The sequence below is a fragment of the Venustampulla echinocandica genome (assembly GCF_003357145.1).
Source record: "Venustampulla echinocandica strain BP 5553 chromosome Unknown scaffold_2, whole genome shotgun sequence".
NCBI lineage: Eukaryota > Fungi > Ascomycota > Leotiomycetes > Helotiales > Pleuroascaceae > Venustampulla > Venustampulla echinocandica.
The window spans coordinates 2,533,468-2,557,040 of NW_022474207.1; the positions used below are offsets into that span (position 1 = coordinate 2,533,468).

At 50.1% G+C, this 23,573-nt stretch overlaps 6 protein-coding genes across 6 annotated transcripts; 4 read left to right on the forward strand and 2 right to left on the reverse strand.

The window, feature by feature from the left end:
* Positions 1 to 1,935: 1,935 nt before the first annotated feature.
* Positions 1,936 to 2,864, reverse strand: BP5553_05194 (uncharacterized protein; the record flags this gene model as incomplete). The annotated part of the gene is made up of 3 exons (XM_032013817.1): positions 1,936 to 2,038; positions 2,266 to 2,492; positions 2,586 to 2,864. The coding sequence occupies 3 exons, from the start codon at positions 2,862 to 2,864 to the stop codon at positions 1,936 to 1,938; spliced, it is 609 nt and encodes a 202-aa protein (XP_031870417.1).
* An 885-nt stretch (positions 2,865 to 3,749) lies between these two features.
* Positions 3,750 to 5,147, forward strand: BP5553_05195 (putative cytosolic iron-sulfur protein assembly protein 1; the record flags this gene model as incomplete). Its single annotated transcript, XM_032013818.1, has 1 exon — positions 3,750 to 5,147. One exon carries the CDS (start codon positions 3,750 to 3,752, stop codon positions 5,145 to 5,147), a length of 1,398 nt encoding a protein of 465 aa, XP_031870418.1.
* A 1,439-nt stretch (positions 5,148 to 6,586) lies between these two features.
* On the reverse strand, positions 6,587 to 9,788 carry BP5553_05196 (uncharacterized protein; the record flags this gene model as incomplete). Its single annotated transcript, XM_032013819.1, has 3 exons — positions 6,587 to 8,217; positions 8,283 to 9,139; positions 9,190 to 9,788. 3 exons carry the CDS (start codon positions 9,786 to 9,788, stop codon positions 6,587 to 6,589), a joined length of 3,087 nt encoding a protein of 1,028 aa, XP_031870419.1.
* Positions 9,789 to 15,768: 5,980 nt separating this feature from the next.
* BP5553_05197 (uncharacterized protein) lies at positions 15,769 to 15,987 on the forward strand (the record flags this gene model as incomplete). The annotated part of the gene is made up of 1 exon (XM_032013820.1): positions 15,769 to 15,987. The coding sequence occupies one exon, from the start codon at positions 15,769 to 15,771 to the stop codon at positions 15,985 to 15,987; it is 219 nt and encodes a 72-aa protein (XP_031870420.1).
* A 4,097-nt stretch (positions 15,988 to 20,084) lies between these two features.
* Positions 20,085 to 21,272, forward strand: BP5553_05198 (Regulator of G-protein signaling, RGS; the record flags this gene model as incomplete). Its single annotated transcript, XM_032013821.1, has 1 exon — positions 20,085 to 21,272. One exon carries the CDS (start codon positions 20,085 to 20,087, stop codon positions 21,270 to 21,272), a length of 1,188 nt encoding a protein of 395 aa, XP_031870421.1.
* A 66-nt stretch (positions 21,273 to 21,338) lies between these two features.
* BP5553_05199 (uncharacterized protein) lies at positions 21,339 to 22,283 on the forward strand (the record flags this gene model as incomplete). Its single annotated transcript, XM_032013822.1, has 1 exon — positions 21,339 to 22,283. One exon carries the CDS (start codon positions 21,339 to 21,341, stop codon positions 22,281 to 22,283), a length of 945 nt encoding a protein of 314 aa, XP_031870422.1.
* Positions 22,284 to 23,573: the final 1,290 nt, after the last annotated feature.

Genomic DNA, 23,573 nt, shown 5'->3' on the forward strand with positions numbered 1-23,573 from the left:
GCTGCAAGATACTCGAGGCAAGATGCCGAGGGCAGTGCGCCTGCGATTCGCCAGCTGTCGCTGAGCTGAGCCTACAGGCTCTCGAGTCTCAACCGGGCTGTGAGATAATGAATAATACACGCAGCAGGCGCATCCACAGCGCCACGGGGATCCGAAGTACTGTACACAGGTAGATGGGTCGGTGAGGACCGGATCGAGGGGGAGGTAGATGGCGAATGGTGCGTGGTGAGTGGTGAATTGGGGGGGGTCGAGGACCAGTACAGAGTAATAGTGATTGTATTATTGTTATGGGAGTGGAAGAGGAGTGGAGTGGCCGTGGGAGTGGGAGTCGGAGGCAGACGGAGGATCAGCTGGGATCGCTGCAGTGCGTGGTGTGCAGCGCAGGCAGAGCAGTGCAGTGCGGTTGTTGTGTTTGTTCCCAGGTTGCGCAGGGCTGGCGAATCGAATCAGCGGTCAATATGATATTTGTTTTGGCGGTTCCTCTTATTATGATTATTATTGACTAGAAGAAGAAGAGCAGCCAGCTCCTTGGCAGCTCTTAGGCCTCTTTGCGGCTTGCGAGGTGCGACTTGCGGGGATATGGCGTACAGAACGAGTACTAGCTAATAAGTGACACTCCTCGGAATGCTCATGCTCATGCCTATTACGAGTACTTCGTAATAATCACAACAATCATATAACCATCATCCAAACGGCCGTCCTGCGTATCACGAGTCAACCCTGCCCAGGCGGCTTTGTGGCAGTGTCGGATTCGTCCATCACCAAGTCGCCGCGCATCCAATAAAGCTCGTCAGATGCGCTTTTCCGCTGCGGCTCAACGCAGCTGTGGCTTCATGTGCAACCTGACGAGTACGAGACTGAACAGATTCCAATGGAGCCCGGCCTCAAATGGCCTTTTGTTGGCACAAGCAGCGACATGAACACAAGTACTACATTACGTACCCATAGAGTAGCTATGTTTTGTACGCACTGGCGCCCCATACAAGATCTTCAATCTGCTCATCAGGCCCAATCCTCCCCCTATGGGCGTGCTTCGTATGGAGTGGAGAGGAGGTCCCGTACGCTATTTACCGGAAAGCGGGAACTGATTATCGGGGACCAATTTATAAGTTTATTAGTGCCCAATGGTCTCAGTCGGAGGTCCCTCCAAGCGCCACGAAAAAGTCGTGTTGACAATCCTCCGTTGCCAGGGAAACCGCGCTTGGTCCAGGATGATTCCACCGTGGCCCGTCCGATATTGCGGTACTTTACTTCCCCGACGTCCCGCTGCAGGTACGAGGGAGAATACATACCCATTTCTATATGAAAGTACAGAGTCTCCCAGGAGTAAAAATGGTCCAAGACAGTGCCGGGAACTTGGGAATTGGACCCATCACATTGGGATTGTCGGGGATGTCTCACCATGAAACCCCCGTTGTGCAACGTCATTCACGATAGCTATTCCTCGCGACCTCGGTGCAACTGGTATCTTATCCATCAAGACTTCGGGGGAAGATAAAGATGCAGAATATTTTGGCTACAGCCTTTGGGCCAACCAATATCCCTCCCTATCAACGGGAATACGATTGATTCTACACATGAGATAGCTCTACAGCTCTACTACAGCGAGCTTCAAGCAGCTTTTCGCCCGTCTTAAGAAGCCATCATCCCACTTTGATATGATCTCTCAAACTAGCGTAACAAACCTATGTTTAGACGTGATTTGAGTAAAAGTACATTGCAGCATGGGACTTCTCGAGGAAAGCTGGGTCCGCAGAGGACAGCTCCTTCCATTCTACACGTCTAGATATGCTGGGCAATAGACCGGCGCTGCTGTATTGGTCAAAAGCTGCCGACAGTCTTCCTCAAACTAACAATACGCCGCTACTTTCCATGGCTCTGATAAGGCAGGCACCTGTATGTATAAACCTAGAAGCCTATCGCTCGTTGAACACATTATTTTCGGTGATCCGTTCTTGATGATACCCGTAGACCACAAGACATAGGAGCAGTTTTGAATAAATCTGTGGATAGAGCGAGTCTTCCAGGTTGGTAGTTCCTGTTTTAGAGTTAGTCACATATTTGGTGAACTTTTCAATATTGGTACAGGTAGTATTATTATAGGCATCTCTCGTTAGGCCTAATTTCGAGAACGCCTAGCTAGCCAGTCTTCAGCCCACTCAACCGCCAGTAGCTCCCCTCCCCTCATCCAGCCCATCAAGCTAAATTCTCATTCGGTTTCTGTCTCCCATTAATAATCGACCCCGAATTTCTTCCACTTCATACTTCGCTAACAGCCATTTGTACTCGGCCTCTCCCAGCGAATCCTTTGCATCCTCAGCTTGTGCCTCAGCTTCCCGCACTTCCTCTTCTGCAATCTCCACTTGCAACCGGGCCGCTCGGGCATCCTGCTCGGCTTCTCGCAGCGAAGACTTTGCTTCATCAGTTTCTGCCTCAGCTTCCCACACTTTCTCTTCTGCATTTTCCACTTGCAACTGGGCCGCTCGGACATCCTACTCAGCTTCTCGCAGCTGCAGCCGCAGCCGGTGCATTCTCATTTGTCGTTCATCTTCTTCTGCCCATTGAGGGTCCCTTGGCTCCGGAACCTCATTGTTTCTGGCTGGGCTATTATCGACGTCTGGTCTGGTTATGGTTGGGTTTCTGGAGTGCGGTGGGAGAAAAGCCGTGAAAGGCGCTGCCTGCGAGGAACTTCCCACCTGGGTTTCGCTAGAAGGACTTCCTGCATTACCTGAGCTCATAGAGCCTAGGCGGGCTCGACAGAGAGGGCATGAACAGCTGGCAGGATGAAGAGGGGGAGTAGGAGAGGATGGTTGACTCTCTGATGGTCGCTCATCAGGAGGGCTGATGAAAATACGTAAACCCATCTTTGCTTTGATGATTCGTTTGAATGAAATTTTATTTGATGAATAGAATTTCACAAATGGACTGATGACTGTAGTGTGAGAGTTGATAGAGACCTACAAGGTGCTGAGGTATCCGAACTGTACTAACCATTAGATGAGTGGAATGCCGGAGACTGCGGGTCATGCAGGCACTTACCTATCCTCTTGATGCCTTTGTTTGAATGAAATTGGGTTTGGTGAATTGAAGGTCGAAAATGAAAGGACGAATGTAACATGAAGGTAGATAGAAACCTACGAGGTGCTGAGGTGTCCGAATTGTTCTGACCATCAGATGAGTGGAATGCTAGAGTCTATGGGTCAAGTAAACACTTACATATCCCTTTCATACTTCTTCCTATTGGTATCTGGGGAGTGTGTTGGTAGCAGCTGCTTGTTTACCTTCCCTTTGCCAAAGGTGAAGATAGCCAGGCAGGCTCGTCGCCTGGCTCGCACAGCTAGTCGTGTATTGATACCGACTAAGATATCACGACGCTGCTCGCTCTTCTAAACAACGGATGATTAGAGTCAAACTGGAGAAAACTGTGACGGTGGACCATAGTTTGAGTTTTCGATCTCATTGTTTTCGCGACGACGCGTTAAGTGTTGGTGGTGAGTTGTAAATATTTATATTCGAAGCAGGAACCTGAGGCGAAATATCAGCTGTTAGTCCGAAGTTCTCCCATTTCACCACCCTAGTGATTGAAAGCGCTTATCGCAAACCCTGAACAAACAAATCTGCCCCTCTACTTCCGGTCCCCCACTTGCTGACATCAACATCTAGTCTCCATCATTCTGAGTTGCCATTTCTTCGTTTTAGTAGCCTCCTTGTCGCGCCTGGAAGCAGAACTGGCCAGTCTGGATGATATGATGGATACACCAAACTCGCTCCGAATTGTTCATCTGGCAGACTTCAAACCATCCTCCTCATCCCGTGCTTGGGTTTCGATTCCCAATCCCAATGGTCTTCCCCTAATCGCGACCGCCACGTCTGATAAAACGGTGCGCGTGTATTCCCTGAAGAATTTCACACTTCATTCTACTCTTGAAGGCGGGCATTCACGCTCGGTGCGATCTGTCGCATGGAAGCCCACTGTGAAAAACAATGGGACGTTATGTATTGCAACAGGCAGCTTCGACGCAACAATGGGAATATGGAGACGGAGTGAGGATATGTCAGATGTGATAGGCGAACAGAAGCAACAGGGTGATGGACAGGTTGATGATCCAGTTGAGGTCGAGATCTCAAGCTATGGACAGCCAAAGCCACACAAGCGGGACAATGGCGATTCGGATGAAGACGGGGATGAAGATAACGAAGACTGGGAATTTGCCATTGTCCTCGAAGGACACGATTCGGAGGTGAAGAACGTAGCATATTCGCCATCAGGCCAGTGGCTTGCGAGCTGTTCAAGGGACAAGAGTATCTGGATATGGGAGGAAATCGGCGACGAAGGGGACGACGAGTTCGAGACTATTGCTGTCTTGCAAGACCACACCGCAGACGTGAAGTACGTCTGTTGGCGCCCAGACGATGGCAATGGCGAGGTCCTGGCGAGTGCCAGTTATGATGACACAATTCGATTTTGGAAGGGTGACGATGAGGGCGAGTGGAGTTCTATCGCCGTGCTAGAAGGCCATGAAGGAACGGTATGGAGTCTAGACTGGGAGCCCGAGGTCAGCCAAAAACGATTCCCGTCGGAGGATACAGATCCTACTTCAGACTCATACAGACCCCAAACGCCACGCCTCATATCCTCCTCTGCAGACAACACTATCAGAGTCTGGTCCATCGCCCCCTCTCCTCCACCCGCGAACAAGCCCTCATATTTCAACTCCGGCATCCCCTCAACTATGCGATCCGGCCCGGTGAATGAGACCTGGGAATGCACCGCCGTCCTCCCCAAAGCACATGATCTCCCAATCTACTCCATTGGCTGGAGCAAGGAAAGTGGGAGGGTAGTTTCTACCGGGGGCGACGGACGCTTGGTGATTTATGAGGAGCGCACCAAAGGCCGAACCGCTGTAGGTGGTGAAGTCGAGCGGGAGTGGGTCATCCTAGGCATTCTCGAAGGCGCACACGGCCCATATGAGGTTAATCACGTAGCGTGGTGTACGCGGTTCGACGCTGGAAAGAAAGCAGTGGATGAAGAAATGCTGGTGACAACTGGAGACGACGGTGATGTGAAAGCGTGGGCGATCGATGAACTCGCCGGACCGGAGGGAAGTCGTGTTGAGGAGAGCATGAATGAGGTTTCAATATCTTGAATTTGTGGCCGTTCACCACTTTGCACGAAATGACGATAATTGAATCCGTACAAGTATTGTAGTAGGACAGCAGGCATTTGCATAGCGACTGGCGTATTGGGCAGGGAAGCATTCAGTGTAGAGTTAACTGAAATAAAAATGGGAAGTGATATCAAGGACTTCGAGTTGACGAGTTGACGGTGTCAATCAACCTAGGTACTAAATGTTTTCCATTCAACCTCTCCCGCACCTTCCCAGTCAAGCAACCAAGCCACGACTCATCGCACTTAATGGCATAAATAACCCCATTTCTTTTTCCTAGTGTTATCTGAACAAACATAAACTATAATCTAAGTCACTAAGCAGTGCTCTCCCAAAAGCTTCCGCTTAAAACAAAAGGTTAGCCCCGTAAAAACAGCTTTGGTTTTATCAGTGAACCTGGGCAGAAGATACACTTAAGTACCCAGGTGTGCTCACAATAGCAGCAAGGAGTACACAAATCCAACCTATGAATCAGTGACTATTTACACTTCTCATATCAAATACTCAGATGCTAGATAGCCATCCAAATCTCCCATTCTCCAAATTAAAATAATATATAGCTTTTCTTTTCGAGGAAACTCTGTCTCCTATGTCCAAATATAGTAGGCCTTGGCATATGATTGGCTGTATTCTGAGTAGCTTTAAACCTTCACTTATAAATTAAACAATTAACTTAAACCACATACCCTATACGATCTACGCTATGCTCTAAAATATGCTATATTACCCTTATGAATTATGCCCTGAACAACTAACAATAAAGAGGTTATTTGCTCAAGCCCCTTTTAAGCATATTAAACAAAACCAAAACCCTCCCATCTATCAAGTCGCTCGACAAATTATAAAAAAATACAGTCAGCTTTCCACTCATAAGATACATTTCAAGCCTGCTCATCTCGCACCTGCTCCTAATACACACCCTTATTCTCTCTCTACATTGTTTTGTTTAATTTGTTTTCTTCTCTGATTTTAAAATAATACTTGAAATTTAATGTTCAACACCTCAGACCTTATAATAAATCCGCTAGGAAATATACTATATACCAGTTAAACCCACTTTCAAAACATACACATCATCTACAAGGCATAACAACATTCTCCGCCTTTGCTTTTCCCCTGAAATTAATCCCCACCTCCTGGAAACAGGAAAAAAGCTGCCGATACGTTACGTGAAATAAGAGAAGTGCAACTTGTAAAGATAGGTAAATATATTAAAGCCTAGCCTCGAGCCTCTACATGCGATTTAATGCAGTTTGCAACAGAGGATATATTCGTAATACGAAGTACAACTGAAAGAGAAATACTGACGGAAGGATAACCAGTTTCTATTAGCAAAAGAAACACCGCTATGACTAAGTGAGGCGTGTGCCTAGCAATAATAATTAATCTTAAGCACTGAATCTAGTGTCACAAAACAGCTATTGCTTCCATCCCCAGGTTTCTTCGGTAACCCCGAGAAGTTTATCTCTCTCAACCTTCTCCATGCGTTCCAACTCACAGCAATATTCTTCCGTACTTTCCCTTAAGACCCTGGAGCCCAAGCTGATATTATCCCGCCTGTTACCACCATATTTGCACTTTTCTCCATCGCTTGACCTGTATGTCACGAAATTCCGCCTCTTGCTGCTCCGCTGCTCGATCTGCTCGATCTGCTCTGCACCATTGCCAACAACGCAGTCCTCGTAAAACGTTGGGTCCCCAATATCAATGTCCAGTGCTTGCAGTGGTACCTCGCCGCCCCTTGAATTTGGGATTCCACTATTGACCGTATCAGCTTCCCGCAACAACATGCCCTCTTTAGCCCGTTCGACTGATGAATTATCTCTCCTTGTGCGTTCGCTCAATTCGCCCAGATTATTCTTCGCCATCTGTGTCGCAGTGGTCTCTTTCATCGAAAGAGCACCCACGGGCGGCCTCTCTACCCCGGGCAACTGGGGATAGTCCAACTCCAGCGAACTTGGACTATTCCTTCGATGAACCGTATTGCCAATGGCAGAGCTGCCTACAGCTGCCTCAATCCTGTTCACTTCTGCTTTGAGGTCTCGCTCCGGTTTCGCCACCAAATCCTCTACCACCCTTTCAGCATCTCCGTCAAAAGTAGAACCGTATGTATCATCTGGTGGAGGATGTTGCTTTCTCTCGCGTTGGCCGTAGATATGGTCCTCAATGCCAGAAGTTTTCGATGCGAAGTCTTTCACGTCAACAGAATCCGGCCAGCCAGCGCTTAGACTTCGTTCCCGACGTGAATGGCTTGGATAACTAGCCCAGGCCTCTGGAAACCTGAGATCTGGCCCAGTCGTTCTCCTTTTTCTGATGACTTTCTCCTTGTGTGCTTTAAATGGTGCCGTAGTAGCAGCCATCTTCTCGGCCCATGTATTAATTGCCAGCTCTTCTATTTCCGAGCATTCATCTGGGTTGTTCCTAGATTCATCAGCTGCGGGTTTGTCCTCATCGATGCTAGGTTCATCTTCCTTTTTCTTGACCCAAACCATGCTACTCAACCCCCCAAGGAGAAATCTACTCTTTGGCTCATCATTATCTCCGCTCCCCGTTCCTGCTCTCTTTCTTGAAATATATTTCGACTTGAAAGCCCAAGCTCGACCTCCCCTTGTAGGCTCGCTTCCACATGTTTGGGTTTTTACTAAGTCAATCTGGGCAATGTCTGGCATGGGCATAGTAAGAGATTGTTCCGTAGTTGTTCGTCCATCATAGGATCGAGTTACAAGCTTAGAGAGTCTAGAGAATATAGACGGTTTGGGGGATGTCCATGATTTTGGGGGCTGAAGATCCAAATCAAACTCCTCTTTAAACTTGCTAGACACAGGTGTGCTAGGGCTTTTTCTGGTCTCTCTTGGCAAGAAGCGAGTTTGAATAATATTAAGTTCGGCTTCACGCTCACGAAATGATTCGGTTTCGGAGGCCAGAACGGAGCTATTATCAGTTGTGGATCTCCGAATTGGCATTGCTGGAGTGCATTGAGCATTGGGTGAATGACCAATGGCTGGTGTAGTAATGCTCAAAACTGTATCCTCTCCCAAATATTCTACTCCTAGTAGCTAACTGTCAGTATACGGGTGGGAGGAAATTTCTCAAAACAAATATTGCCCAACTTACTTTCTAGCTCCTTAATATAAGCTTTGGTCTGGGTCTCAGGCGAAGTGGATGATCTATTGGCGTGTGGGGTCTCTACATCGGGTTGGGCCCTGTTGACAGCTGGGGGGTGGAAATATGAGAGGCCGTCTTCCACAATTTGATCCCATAATTGAGCAATTTCTTCAGCCAGCGATGCGGAATCTGAATTTGCCGGATGCCGAACTCGCTCAGCCTGAGAAGTGTTAAGAATGTTTGAATCAGGACGATGATGTGAGCTCCAACTAGACAAATGTGGAGAAGAAGTAGAAGCCCCAGGGCCGCTAGATGCCAATCGCCGGGATATGTCCATCTCATGGAGATGTATTGTTGCTGGATTATGTTCGACTCCATCGCCGGAACCTCCAAAATCGTGGCCATCGCTGCATGTCTGCGAGTGGTAGGCCAAAGGTCCAGAGTTTGTTTTGCCACCTGAGCTTAAACTGGGAATAGATGGCGATCGTGGCCTTTGACTATAGAGCCAAGTTCCTACAGCTGGAGGGTCACCATCCGATTGCTCCAAGTCTACGTCGTCCTTCATGTCATACACTAAGCTTAACTTGCGAAGTATTTCGCCTCTGTTGCTTGAGGCAAATGATAGCCGCCAGGACGATTTAGGTGGTTCTGTGATGCTCGGGAGACGTTTTGGTTGCAAAATCGGCGCTGGAGGAATAGGGGGAATATCGCTAAGCTCTCTCTCATGCTGACCAAATTGAGGCAACACAACCTTTGTTTCTTGCACTTTGTCTGGCTCTGTGGGAATGAACTCAGTCAATGGCGCTGAAATCTTGCTTTCTTCCGTCACCTCACCCTGAACCGCGTGCAAAGGGGCATCATTTTGCCTTTGCCGTGTCAGCCTTTAGTTGCCCGTTGAAAAGGAATCACCACTTACCCATCCAAAGAAGGTGGTTCATGGATAGACAAGGTTCGATAAACTGACGAGCAAGTATGTAAAGGCGGAAGAGGGGAAGCTTCGGATGGCGCCTGAGCTCGCATAGAAGATTGAGTACTCTTTCCCAGCGATCTGCCCCCACCCGAGATTGGAGACAGTGATCTTGCATCATCGTCATAGATTTGCTCGTTGCTCAACTCTTCCTGGATTCGCCGGTTGCGGATTCGTTTCAACTCTGCTCGGCGGTCAGCCTCTTCGTCAGTCGTCCCAACACTCGATTTCGAGCGCCGTTTCAAGAGAGCTGAGTCCAGGGACAAATGCTTTCTCAGTTTCTGTGTGACAGAGCTGAGGGTAGTTGAGCGTCGCCTAACTTTGACAGCATTGTTGATACCCTCGTCGTCAGTATCTGCCTTGTCTGCCTCGGAAATTGAGCATAGTACAACTGCTTCTGCTTTCCCCGTGGAACACGAAGATAGATTATCTCGGTTGGCCCTCTGGGTTACCTTGCTGGAGACGGTTGGTCTGGGGGGACCACCATCTGGTGATGGGGGGTCGCCATTGGTACAGCAGTGGGAGCTGCCACGGCCCTGAGATGACATAGCGGATGTGACAATTGGAAAAGGGGTTGATAGAGGAATGGGAATAAAGCGCTCCCTGGAAGTCCGGCTGTATTCATGGAGTACGATATTGTAACTGCACGATTATCGAGTGATGCGGGCGAAATCATGGTAGCCATATTTACTTTGAAGGAGGAAGGCACGTTGGTAGTGATAGAAAGAGAAATCATATTCTACCCACTTGACTTGGTCGCGACTGCCAACTGTGGAAGACGGGAGACGATTACCTTCGCGAAAAACAGACTGGAGACCAAACACATGTTGCAATGCTAGATATGTAGGAGTGCTGTGATCAGAATTTGTGGTGCAAGTAAAGCCTTGGTTAATATCAGGCAATGGCAGAAGACTTTGTGGGTTGTTGAATTCCTGAAAAACAAATCATATTTCATAAACCACTTGGAAACAATTGACATCTCGAGACTTCATCAAATCGATTGTTGTCGACCACCCATGAACACTATTCTGGATCTTACCCTCTACCAAGTCCGTCTATCCGAGAGTCAATACCTCCTAATCTTGCTCGCCCGAGGCCTTGCCAACCTCCGTTCGAAAGTCTCTCCAAAGTAAAGAATTTGAAATGTTATTTCTAGACGACCCCTTACCATCCTCTACTCTCTGCTCCTCTGAACGGTTACGCTTGTATTACAGAGTAGAGATGCACAAAGTTTTCGAACATCCAATAAGAACCCAGCATCGCTATGTAGTACCATTGCAATATCAGCTTACCTTCAACCGGACCACAAATGGTAGTCCAGATTGACTGCCGATGGCATTTAATTACAAGAAGTTGCAAGCTCAAGTCCCGATGCAACTCTCTCTCGGCAGTCAAGAGAATCGATGTCACTTCTCATATATTTCACCGCAAAAGCCTTGTCTAAGAAGCTCCTAGCTACTTTGGCAGATAATTTCCGTTGGTACTTACCCACGGTGACACCTACTTTCATCTGACTGCTATTCTTCGCTAGGGGTAGAGGAAACGTATGCCCAAGAGTGAGGAGCCTCATGCCTCCTGCCCTCAACATTCTTTTTGGCCCCTCAAGCCTAGAGAATAAGCCAGCCAAGCATGCCTCCTTCCCACGGACCGTGAAACAGCGCTGACGAGGCACGCAAGATGACGGCTGAAGAATGACAGTAAATAAACTTGTAGCACGTCCATTATTTGCGGCTATTCTCCTTTCCCATGTGGTTGACAGCTGAAGATCCTGAAAGACTGCTTTCTAAAGGACGGATGCGGCCCGAACTTATTCGAGCCAGGGCCTGTGGAACTAGGTTTCGGTGTGTAATACGAGGTTGTGCTCCCTCTCTTCTGCGTAACCTTCTCTATTCAAACCCCGAGCCTTTGATCTTTGAGCCGTCCCCCCCCTGCTTCTGGCAACATGAGCGTGAAGAGTGGATCCTTGGTGGGAAAATTGAATACACCACTTTGATTTCCTTGTGTCAGGAATTGGCATTATCGCCACGATCAAGACAGCTCGGCATATTTGGCAATCAACAAGTGGTAAATGCCGGTAAGCCTCCTTCCTAACCCTCCATCTTGATCATTAAATTAATGTCAGGGACATATAGGGCACGTGCAAGGGAACCGGCTTCTCACAACGGCACAGCGCAATTGAGACCCGAGCTGAGGTTTTGAGCCTTGCCAGGGGAGATTCAGGATCCAGGAATCCAGGAACGCAAGCCTAAACTGTTAGGACTGACGAGAGGCCCGTGAATTCCTCAAATCTTTTACCCGATTCGATAAAACGCCCGAGGCTCGGAGGATATTCTCGGACAACTCCCGCAGTCGTTAAACTCGGATTCTTGGATGTCAATTTTTAGAATTGCGATGGAACGTGGCGAACAGCTCTATCTGTACTCATACCCAAAGGCTTGTGCCGTCTCTATCCATCTGGCCTGACAGCCGGGCTGTCAAGTCCAGGTCCCCTCTCGGAGAATTCCTTCCGGAGCGAAACACCCAACACAGCAAATTCTAAACGGTGTTGTCCGAAAATAATGGGTATGTCGTATCGGGATGACCCACCCATTGTATCATAGGTGGTGGCTCAACGCAATAGGAAGGCTTCTAGAAGGACGCCACGCCACAATGTTGCCATGGCCCAGCACCGCCGCAATCAAAAATCCTTCTAGCGCCCTTCCATTCTGGGGCTCGAGTGGCGTGGGCCTTGGCATGACGGGAACCGCCATGTCCGTCGCATCCTGGTGGAGCCCTATAAGTGGAAATGGGAAAATAGTACGCTTTAGCGGTGAAGGGACGAATGCCATCCCAGCACGGAGATAAGTTGCCTGTTTGACCCCTGATTTCTTCTTTCCCCATGGGCCAATTATTACGAAGTAATCAACTTTGGTTCCAAGGTTACATGTACTTCGTACGTACGGAGTATGTTGCAATGAGCCTGTGAAGTGCTCCCCTAAACTACTCTACGCTTCGCGACCGGCACGACTTGCTGTCGTGAGATAAAATGTCAGAAATGTCATAAAATGCCTATACTGTGTACTTGGCACTGTACGAAGTACCTACGTACCTAAGTACAATGGTACAATGGTACAACGTCTAGAACGCTTACACCTGCGATAACACGTATAGTACAACTTCTATACTTAAGCGGTATACGCGCGCTTTAAAATCCCAATGTTTTAAACAATACATTAATTTATTTCGTTCGATAGCAAAGTAACAACAGCCCATATATATTTTATTTATTTTTAAATTTCATAATAGAACGACTCTCAAAGATTTCTCTACAAAACTTTCAAGACATCGAATTGACGGACTGTAGCTGAATAATGTGCAAACTATTGCATTTTCGCAGTGATTAGAATGAATGCTAAGGCACGGGATCTCCTGCCGTACCTAGGTATCTGTGCGTAAAAAGTACGTACTGGAGGAATATTACACCGGTTCCCACCATCCAAGCGTTAGACATACAGGTACATGCGACCGTTTTTTTGCTTTTTTCAAAAGTAGGTCAGTAAAACACTCAGACATATGATTTGTAAGCAACTCGAACATAACCTGTGGCAATATGGAAGTTGAAGTTTGTCTGTAGAAAAAGCGTAGTTTACTTGGTACTGTCCGGTACAAAAGGTACCCACCACACGGCAATCCGGCACCGCGGCTCAAAAACAAAAGCCCTAATTGCTGGGCAATTGAGGGACGAGCGAAGCTATTTCTATTGGGCGCCCGTTTTCTTTTGACAAATGGCCTAATTCGCCTCATCCGGCAATAAAGCTGCCCTTTTCCCCCTTTGTTTCCCATTATTGATGATGGGGCTTTTTCTGACGGGAGCTAATAACTCCGTGGGTAGTCCTGTTCTATGTGTGTGCGGCACAGGGGAAGGGAGTGGCTGCGGGCGGAGATCTCCGTTTGTCCAAGAGGGCATTGATACGTATGGCTATGGATATTAAAACGGCGTAACCGCTCTTGATTGGGGAGGTTTTTGTTACGACAACCCCATCCCCCTTTATTTTTTTTTTATAAAAAAGGAAAGAAAGGGTGACGAGAGTGTGGGGAAGCATGCTTCCTTTTCAGTGACATGTCAGGGCGCCCTTCCCCAGCGGCGCACAGAGGAATTTCATGAAATGATAATCATATCTACGGAGGACACCTTAAAGAGGTAAAGGGTCAAGCGCCATCATTGGAGGCATGGGCCCGATGTTTCGGGTAAAATGGATGGTGCGACCGTGCAGCCATGGGTTTTGGTTGGAAAGTGGCTGACAGTTGGCTATCTCTGGTATCTTCTCCGGGCCCTGGGCCTTGGGTTTCCCCTTAAAGGGTGACATCTGGGACGTAGTTCTGGTCGTTCCGGACGGGCAGGACGGCCAACGGGCGGGCGAGTGATTCAAGCTTTTCTTTTGTGATGGGTGGGATTAAGCTGGGGGAATGATATTGGATCGTACTGTAGTAGCACTCGTAGATATCCGTAAGTGGTGCCCGGAGCGTTACGAGGCGAGAAATCTCTCTCAGCCGCTCATCACTCGCGCGCACCGCGGGAGAAAGCGAAAGCTGATATTAAGCTTCGAGGGGTTTCAATGCCTGACCTAGCAAGTAAAGGCAGGATCGGATCCTGCGTTGCGTTGGGCTGGGTGTTCAAGACCGGTAAATTAGGTTTCGCTGTATTAGAATTGCCCATATTAGAAACCATATTATCAACCACTGTGCTATGCACGGAGTACTCCGTAACGTAGGGGTTTTGCTTGCATTAGAGGAAAAAAGTGAGCCTCTGCGAACTTGCGACGTGTTTGAAGTTCTCGAACCATGGCATTTTCCTTGGCTGCACATAGCCTGATATCCAGAGTTATATCCAGAAACGGCACCGTACATGACTGGTCCATGATGGGAAATTCTTACTCCAACACCAGTGGCTGGCAGCGAACGCCGAGCAGGAAGTAATATACAGTGATCGGCAAACATATAATCACTGCGTTATGCTGCCACGATCAGCATTGCATCCCACGACGTTCGTCATGGCTTCTACGGTACTGTATTATTCCGTATGTCATGCTTGCCCCGGATATTTTTCTATCAGATTATTGCGCCTCTCGGGATCCGTCGCTAGGCCGCGGGGGGGAGGGAGTCGAGAACATACGGTGATATCGCGCCATATATGGCACTTCCCGTATGAAACGCTTGGTTTCGCGACGAATGGAGTGATGCTGTATCGAGGTACACCGGCACTTGGAGTGTAGCCAAACAAAACCACTAGATCTCGGGATCGGCGACGGCAGATCGCACGAGGAAGTCACTAAGACTCCCCCAGAGACGGAAAAGGGATCGGAATGGGATTAGCACAGTGGGAACTTGAGGCGGGCGCGCCGGCATTTCGAGAGACCGATCACATTCTCTTGGGGATGACGATCTTCTATTCGACAGCGCTCACTACGACTCGTCGGAATATGATGGGATGCGCAACAATAATAATAAGCATCGCGAAGCTTTTGAGACACCGGCAAGAAACCAAGGCGCTGCTTCATATGGATGATCCGGTAGTGCGAGAGGATCCAATGGCAGGCGCGGGGGTTGTAGATACTGTAAGGGGGGTGATCATATACTCGATATTACTGTCGTACTGTCGTACTGTGCAATATGGGTATTAGATTGCGGCCGCAGCGTCCGCAACTTTATTTCAAGGTACGAAACGAATGTACAGGTACGAAACGGCAGCGGGAAACAATCGAATAAGATGGAACAAGATAGGCGAACCGTCTGGGGCCAGCCCTTCGTCGCCCTCCTCGTCTTGCCTCGGGTTGGATTTACAGCATTCGCAGCAATTAATGATTTCGTCTGTTTTTGTTTGCCCGACACACGGATATAGATCGGAGTATCGTACCGTGCTTACCGTACCGTGCTGTTCGCAGCTCCTTCCTTCGTCTGTGCCGCGCCTCACTGTCCAGTGTCAAACTCTGGTAAGGAGGGCGGCCTACGGTGGTGCTTCGAGCTGGATTCAGTCACGGAGCCACGTGGAGCATGGAGAGGTTCTGGTTCTGGTACAGGTACATGCGCCCAGCTGCCTTTCTCCCCTGGCTGTTGCATTCTTGCAGTTCGTTATGGTTCCAAATACACCGTCTCCCATCTGCATAGTGCATAGTGTACGGAGTCTGCTGCTGCTGCTGCTGCTCGTGCTTGCAGGAAGGGAAGAGGCGTGATGGCGGGTCACGATGCGATACTGCACGCTGGGAAGAGCTGGGAGAGCTGGGAGCTGTACGGAATCACGATGTCCCGACGATGTGACCTGGCAATAATAATGGGATGGGATTATCATGTGCACTAATGTAATAGCAGTGTACGGGGTAATATGAGCTTCACAGCTACGCCCAGCGCTCCAGAATACATCCAGCACTAACTCCTCCTCGGCCCAGCAGCAGTAGTACGTAGTAAATAATAAGTACAGTAACGGAATACGGAGAACGGAGAACGGAGAAGGCAGCCAAGACGCCAGGGGTCCCCTGGCTGCATGCTCCTTGCATGAATGCATATGGTGCTATTAATGAAAATGATTCCTCTGGCTTCGCTGCTAGGCCCGAAGCGGCACCAGATGGAGCTGTGCCGCTCCCATTGGCCGCGTGCATGGGCATTGGCAGCCAGGCGCGCCCTGGGGCAGGTGGGCCCAGCACTCCTGAACACGAGCTAGCTGAGGACGCGGCGGCGGTGATTCGCTGGAAGGGGGCAGGGAGCGGCTTCTAGCGCCGCGGGAATATGTTCTAGGCTGCCCCACATGCTATCGGCCAAGGCCATCGCTGATCAATAATCAGTCGCATCGGCCAACGACTCCACGCTCCACTTCGCTCCACTACTGCTGATGCAACGCTTTCCACCATCTCTACTCCGTACTCGTACTGTCACGGACGGCCAGAAAACATTGGATACGGCGCAGTGTGCAGGAGGAGCCCAGCAGCCTGGGAAGGGAACTCGAGTTAGGTCAAGTTAGGACCTGTTAATGCTGTGAGGCAGATCTTATAGAGTAGTTAGAAGGGATGGTTGGGTTACTGGTACAAGTTACGAAGGCCAGTGCTACTCGGTGTTGTACGTGCGAGTCTGGACTCTGGAGTGCTCAGTTCCTGTACTTGTCCCTCTAGCTCCGCAATAACTAATGTGATGAGATGGCACTATTCAGAGATCAGAGGCTCACGGGCCGCGCCCCTACGCCCGTCTGGTGTCCATCGCCGTCGCCGTCGCTTCACTCCGTACGAGTAACCGTTTGATTATTGAGCCTTGTGGTACGAGATAACTACCCCGTAACCACTACCGACTCTCAGGCTCTGATCTATTGTTCTTTGACCTGCCCCTCTACTCTCTTATCCTCCATCTTGTATCGTATCACATCGTGTCGTATTTCTGGATTCTGGACCTGGTGGCTTCTGGTTGCTGTGCCCCCTTTGGCTTGCTCATACGGTAAACTAACAAACCACCCCTTCCTACCCATTCCACCCTTTTCCCTCTCCCCCCTTGCCGGTGGCTACGACCGTACAGGCACAGGTACAGCTACTACCACTCTATCACTCTACCGCTTTACCTACTAACTCAAACCTACACGCCCGCGACTTCACCCTCCGCTGTCCGCCCTCCCCCATACTGGTAACTCCGTGCTCGTACGTAGCAGCAGCAGTGTATGCTTGCCCCCAGCTGCCCCAAGCAACCACGATCCTACGGAGGAAACTTGACCGGCCCCCAGGATACTTGTAATCCCCAGACTGTCCACCCTGAAAGGAACTCTTGAATCCTTTCTTCTCCCTCTCTTCCCTCTCTCTTCCCTCCCTTCCTCCCTTTTTCTCCCCTCTTCTTCCTTGTCCTCCTCGTGCTCGCCCTCCATCCGCAAAACTCAATTTTGCCCCCTTCTCTGGTTACATCCGGGTCTTTATTTTTCAATCTAATAAATTCTTTTGCTTGTCCATAATTTGAATAACACCCCAAACCACCCTTTTTTTTTTGTAATTCTCCATCGGGCACCCGGCGCCCCCGACATATCCTCGTTGGAAACTTCATTGTCTCAGACCGGCGCGCGTGCGTGGTGGATCGGCGGTGGATCGCAAAGCACAGATATTGGCAGCCCCCCTCGAACCACTTACACTTTGGCTCACTTGGACTGGCCGCTACGACTCTATACGGAGCAATTCAACATCCGTCGGAAAGGGAAACGCTCTGGACGCAGCGCAGCGCTGGGCATTGCCTGTTGCCTGTTGCCAGTTGCCAGTTGCCAGTTGCCAGTTGCCACTTACCAAGTACCAAGTACCAAGTACCCAGTACTGTTTGGTGATCCGAACCTTGGCTCGGGGGACTTTGGACTTTCTCGGGACGTGGTGTCGCTGTCGTCGCAAATGTTGACGGGATCTCCTGCGTAGCGGTACTCCATCATGCCAATCCTCAGGGCCGACGTCCAGCTGTTCCACTGCCCTCGCCCTCGACTGCTCTCCCTCGGCCAGCGAAAAGGGCCACCACTACCACAAGAACCACGAGTGTAAGCGTCGCGTCCAGCTGCTACGTGCTACTTGCTACTCCCATATCCTACTCTGTAGCTTGGGCCACCAAGTTGCCTGGGTGTGATTGATCTGGTTAGATTAGAGCTTCGTCCTCATCCTCATCCGCACCCTCATCCTCCCCGCACCAACCTAATCTCCAGGAGAACTGCCCAAAGTTATCCTAGGTTGCGAGCTGCTTGGGGCACTGGCGCTCGCATTTTTGGTGGTAAAAGGGAAAGGAGTGCAGTCTCTCTCACGTCCAAGGCCCAAGCCCAACGCCACCACCGCGATTTCGTGCGACGACGAGAAAGGGATCCGAAGAACACCACCACTCACTGCTCACGACTCACTCCTAGCCTGGTATTGTTCATCATTCCATCAGCTTTTATTCAGCGGCATTTCAGCCTTCCCGTTGAGCCGCCGAAGTGATCTGCGTTCGTTCATTCGTCATACCTTGTTCAGCATCCGTTGGACATCCGGGCTGGCTGGCTGGCTGGCTGGCGACCACTCTTTAAGCTTTTTTTTCGCACCAGCAGCGCGGCGTGGTCCAGTAGTCGAGTCGGTCGCAAGCAGTGACTAGTACAGTAAGTAGTACAGTACAGTAGTCGTGTGTTTCTGTTCTGTTCGCTTCGCCTCTTGGGCCTGAGCCTGAGCCTGAGCCTGAACCTGAGCCTGAACCTGAGCCTGAACCTGACCTGAGCCGGACCCGACCTGGCCCTGCAGAAGCTTCGGAACCTTCTGAACCTTCTGAACCTTCTGCGGCTTCCAAGGCTTCCAGGGCCTCTCGCTCTTCGTTCGCCCCGGGGCTTCCAGGCGCCTCCCAGGGCTCCCTTACATCATTGCTGCTGCCGCCCACTCAGCAGCCTGTCCTGTCTGTTCCCACGGCGCAACCCCGTCACCGGGCTCCACCTGTCGTCGCCGCGGTTCTCCCTCTACCGCTGCTACCGTACCGTATCACTATCACTAGTACTTATCACCATCACCATCACTACTCGAGCGCGCAAAGTGGTGACACGGCTACCCACTGTTACTGCTGCTACTTACCCACTTCCACTTCCACACCCACTCCCACCGACCACTATCGTTCCCGCTACCACCGGCCCTCTCTCCTCTCTCCACTATCCGCGATCCACGAACCTCTTTGTCTTGTCTTGCTCTTGGTCCTACTCCGTCCGTACAGCGCCGCTGCAGCACTACTCGTACCACCCGCCAGTCAGTCAAGTCCGTCAGTCGACAGGCACTCTGGCCCAGGACTCCCGTTGTTTGTTTCAACCACCAACTCCAACTCCTCCTCCAACTCATCCTCCAACACTCTCCATCCCCGTCGGTATCTATCGCCATCGCCATCGCCTTCGCCTTCGCCTCATCTACACCCTCTCAACACCTCCACAACCATCATCCCTCACCCATTGCTCGGCACCCTTTGCCCACCGGCGCTGCCCGACTCATCCACCCGCCCGCCGCCTGGAATTCATTGCTCTCCCTCGCTCCTCGCTCTGCTCTGCTCTGGCATACCGCATACCGCATACCACCCCATCAGCCATTCACATTCCCCGGGCACAACACACCGTGTAATAAATTTAATAACCTTAACCCCCCCCCCTCAACCCCCCTCCCCCCAATATCCATATCCACATCATATCCACATATCCAAATCCCGTCGCCTGCTCGCACGATAGATCAGCCTGCTTGCTTCTGTTTTCTCCTTCCGGCAGGTCGCACGCCGTTACACCAAAGCTCTCGCAATATATCAACGACAGGGACCCGCCCACCGCGACTCAGTCCATCAGCCAGCCCTCCGCCGCTGCCAACCTTCCTTTTGAGCTTGCAACAAAGCATCCCGGCCCGTTGGTTCGCCATTCCAGAAACACTCGAGCCGGCATCACCGTCTGCAATCTCCCGTCGGTGTTCGCTGGACCTCGGGGACTCATTGGAACATTTCCCCGTTGACGGATCGGCATCGCGCGGCCTCTTGCATCCTCCGACGTTACGACGGCTTTGCGTTATACGCGGGGCTTAAAGAGTGCCTTACGAACCGATCCTCCTTCCCCAAACCGAGCAAACGAGCAAGACGCTGTGTCCGACGACGACGACCACCGCATTTTGACCTGTACCATCACACCTTGCGCCCGCCGACGAATGTGTTTGAAAAGGTAGCATATCTGGTCCTCGAACTCGAACTCTCGAAATCAGCTTCAAACCTTCCAATCAAGGGCTCAGAACAGTGGGAGGATTGCTGAGGTGGAAAAATAGGGTCTCCCCCCGGCGGAGATAGGAGGGATAGACCGTTACGAACAAAAGCTTATGAAATATCTTCGGAACGCGATGCAAAGAGTAAAGCATCGCAAACCGCCATCGCTGCACCTGCATACTTCCTCCAGAGAATCTTCCCCCCGATCGTCGTCCGCCATTTCGGACTGGGACGCAGACGACGAAGGCTTCATGTCGTCTGGGGATTGCCTGCCTTCGAGGCCACTGAGCCTCGTCATACCGCCGGGATTCTGTCATCGGCGGCCAACGCTACAAGATGTCCTCTCGAATTCCGCCCCGCAGCCATTTACCCTCAGTGCCTTCATGGCATATCTCTCACAAAAACGGTGTTTGGAGACGTTGGAATTCACGATTGATGCCAAGAAGTATACCGAACTGTATCGAGAAATAACCACTCGAGACCCTACCTCACCACGGTCCCCACAATCGCCCGACCACGAGTACGTCCGCATGTTATGGATAAAGTTACTAGATGCCTACATCGTACCGAATGGGCCTAGGGAAGTCAATCTGCCTTCTCATGTCCGTGATCGTTTAGTATCGTTGCCGTGCAGCTCAACGCCACCAGATCCGGCCGCACTCGATGAAGCGGTCAAGATCATATATGAGCTTATGGATGAGTCTGTTCTCGTCCCTTTTCTCAATTCTGTCGCACCCGCACGGCCTGCCGATGCCACGCCGTACCCGTGGGCTTCGGACGATTCCAACATGGACACGCAAATGACGGGGACCTTGGAGGAATGGTCAATGTCTCCTAAATCTCGGAGGCAAAGGCACGATAGCCCTCCAATCGGAGATACAGGAAGTGATACTGCTTCGGACAGTGGGGCATCACCACGACTATCTCAACCACCACATCTTTCGACATCCTTAATACGAGGATCGCACACTTCCGCCCACCTCAATCCCTCGCCTGGCGCCTCGTCAGCTGAATCACCAGAGGGTTTAACCGATGACAGCACCGAATCGCTGACCCCTTCTGCGACTGGTAAGGAGCCCATGACGCCGCCGAGCACACCACCAACTTCCCATGTAGCCTTCGCCGAGACTTCACCTGGGACTAGCCCCAATACCAATACCAACCTCAACCAGAATGAAGGCAGCAGTGCCTGGAAGAAGATGGGTGCAAAATTCGGCTTTAAAAGAAGCCGCTCGGCACATAGCTCTACCTCGAGTATCCGGAGCAACTCGCCCTACCACGCTGGAAGGGCGACGAGTCCCGCGAATGGTAATGGCTTATGAGGGCGGCAGGTCACGTCGTCACCAAATGATATGTTTTCTATTATCCCTGTTCCAGTTATCGCGCCCATGGAGCATCCTGTTGCAGGGCTTTCACGCCCACGGGGCGTTCGCAAAAATACAGCTTTGCTGAATGGTGGAACCAGCTTGAAGCTTAGTGATGGTGGATTATCACCTGTCTTAGAAGCCCACCCTGGTTCCCCAGTTGATATTAGTGATCATCCCCGCCCGTCTCTTGCGGCATCACTATCACAGCGGCTGTATCATGGAAGCGATGCAGAACTCGCTAAATTCTCGGAGAAGAGAGCGAGGCTGGGGAGAAGAGAAGATTTTGTCAGGAGGGGTGGCGTGGCCGCAAAAGGAATCACCTCTGTACGGGACAGAGAGATGAAGGAGAAGGAGAATTGCAGACTCCCGAATAGGACCATGCAGGTTGCTGGATCACAGCCATTTTATATTCCCGCGAAGATTACCGAACAGGACGAGGTTCCACCCGGATCTCCGGTCGCCGCTTGTGCGAGGGTATCTATCGATACCGACATGGACATGCAGTACGACTTCAAGACCGAGGATGGCATGTGGATATCTGCAAACCCACTCGCCCGCGAATCGAGAAGCAGCCTCGCTACAACCGCTACCGCTACTACATACATGACCAACAGCACGATGATGGACGACCGAATGAGCTATAGCGCCATGACAGCCGACACCAGCGTTGCGAGCTCCGCAGCAAGCATGATGTCCTCGATCGGCTCGATCCGGTCGTCCATGACAGGTAGCTCGGACATGTACGGTTGGGAGGAAGAGCTCGAGCGCCAGGAGACCATCGAAAGCGAACCGCATTGGAATCGCCGGTCCTCTGGTCGCGGTCCTCAGTTCAGATCCCGTAAGAAGAAGGGGTTGCTATACCGAGTTCTGAATATGTCATCATCGAGGCGAGGTTCGACAGAACTGCCACCGATGCAATCGATCCCGGGATCAATTAATAATGGATATCCTGCAGCGTCTACTTGAAGCGTGTCTACTACATATTTGCGTCGGGGCTTATAAAAAGGGGCTGGGCGGGCATTAACTGGCGTTGGCGGGAGGTAACCTCTGGAAATACCAATTTCTTTTTTTGCTTTTTATTACTAGTGTTTTTTATTTTTATTATTATAGCGAGCAGAGATATCTCTTCTTATTGTTTTCATGTATACAAAGCGGTGTTCTTCGGGGAAAATCTGGGAGAGAGAAGAGATATATATGTATATGTATCTGCCCTTTTTTTTCTTTCTTCCTGGTTTTGAGGGATGGTTTCTTTTTATATGAAAGAATCGTCTTTTCATATAACTGGGGAGGGGGGGGGGAAAGGAGAGAGAGAAATATGTGTATTCTTCATGGGAAAGATGGGGGGCTAGGGTGGTGGGGAATTTATAACGATTTAAGCAAGCGAATTCTTTTTAGTTTTTAAAGTGATATATGATGGGAAATGATTGGAAAGATAGGGAGGGAAGGGGGTGTCATGCATATCATTAAATCAAATCATCAAATCATCAAATCATCAATCATCACTTATCATCATTCATTCATCATTTGACTACCTGAAAAAATGGAAATGGGAAACAAAATGAACACAGCCTAACAGCAGGGGCGGCGATCTGAAATCTGTTAATCATCTGCTATTCCTCTTTCTCTCTGCTGCCCTTTTGACTTTGTTCCCTTGTAATTTTTTGTTATTTGCTTACTCGTTTTCCCCCCTCCTTTATGCGTTTTTGATGTTTTGGCACATCAGATCACATTAACATCCGTTTGGCTTTCTTTAGCGGGCTGGCTGGTGGGTAGGGAAAAGGGGGTGGGAACTTGGAAGGAGGCAGACTAACTTTTCTTGATCTTTTTTTTGGGAGGGGGGGTTGGTAAACGACCATATCGTGCTTTACTTAGGTTAAGGTACCGATGCATAACCATACTCTATTACTAGATGAGAATAGGAAAAGGGGATATGGGAATGGAAAATATATTTAAAACTATGGTTTTGGATGGATATATATGATGTGCTGTGCTCTTGTGCTGAGTGACTTTTAGATTTTGTTTGGGAGATAGGTATATACCCTCTCACTCACTCACTCCTTCAAATACAACCGCTCCTTCAAAATCCATTCCTTCACCCCACCCGTAACAAGCCGCCCCAACACCTCCTCATCCCCCCTCCCAGCCGCCTCCCTAACCTTCGTACTACTAACCCCCCCTTCCCCCTGTCTCTTATACACATCTAGATGTGTATAAGAGACAGTGCCAGAGCAGAGCAGAGCGAGGAGCGAGGGAGAG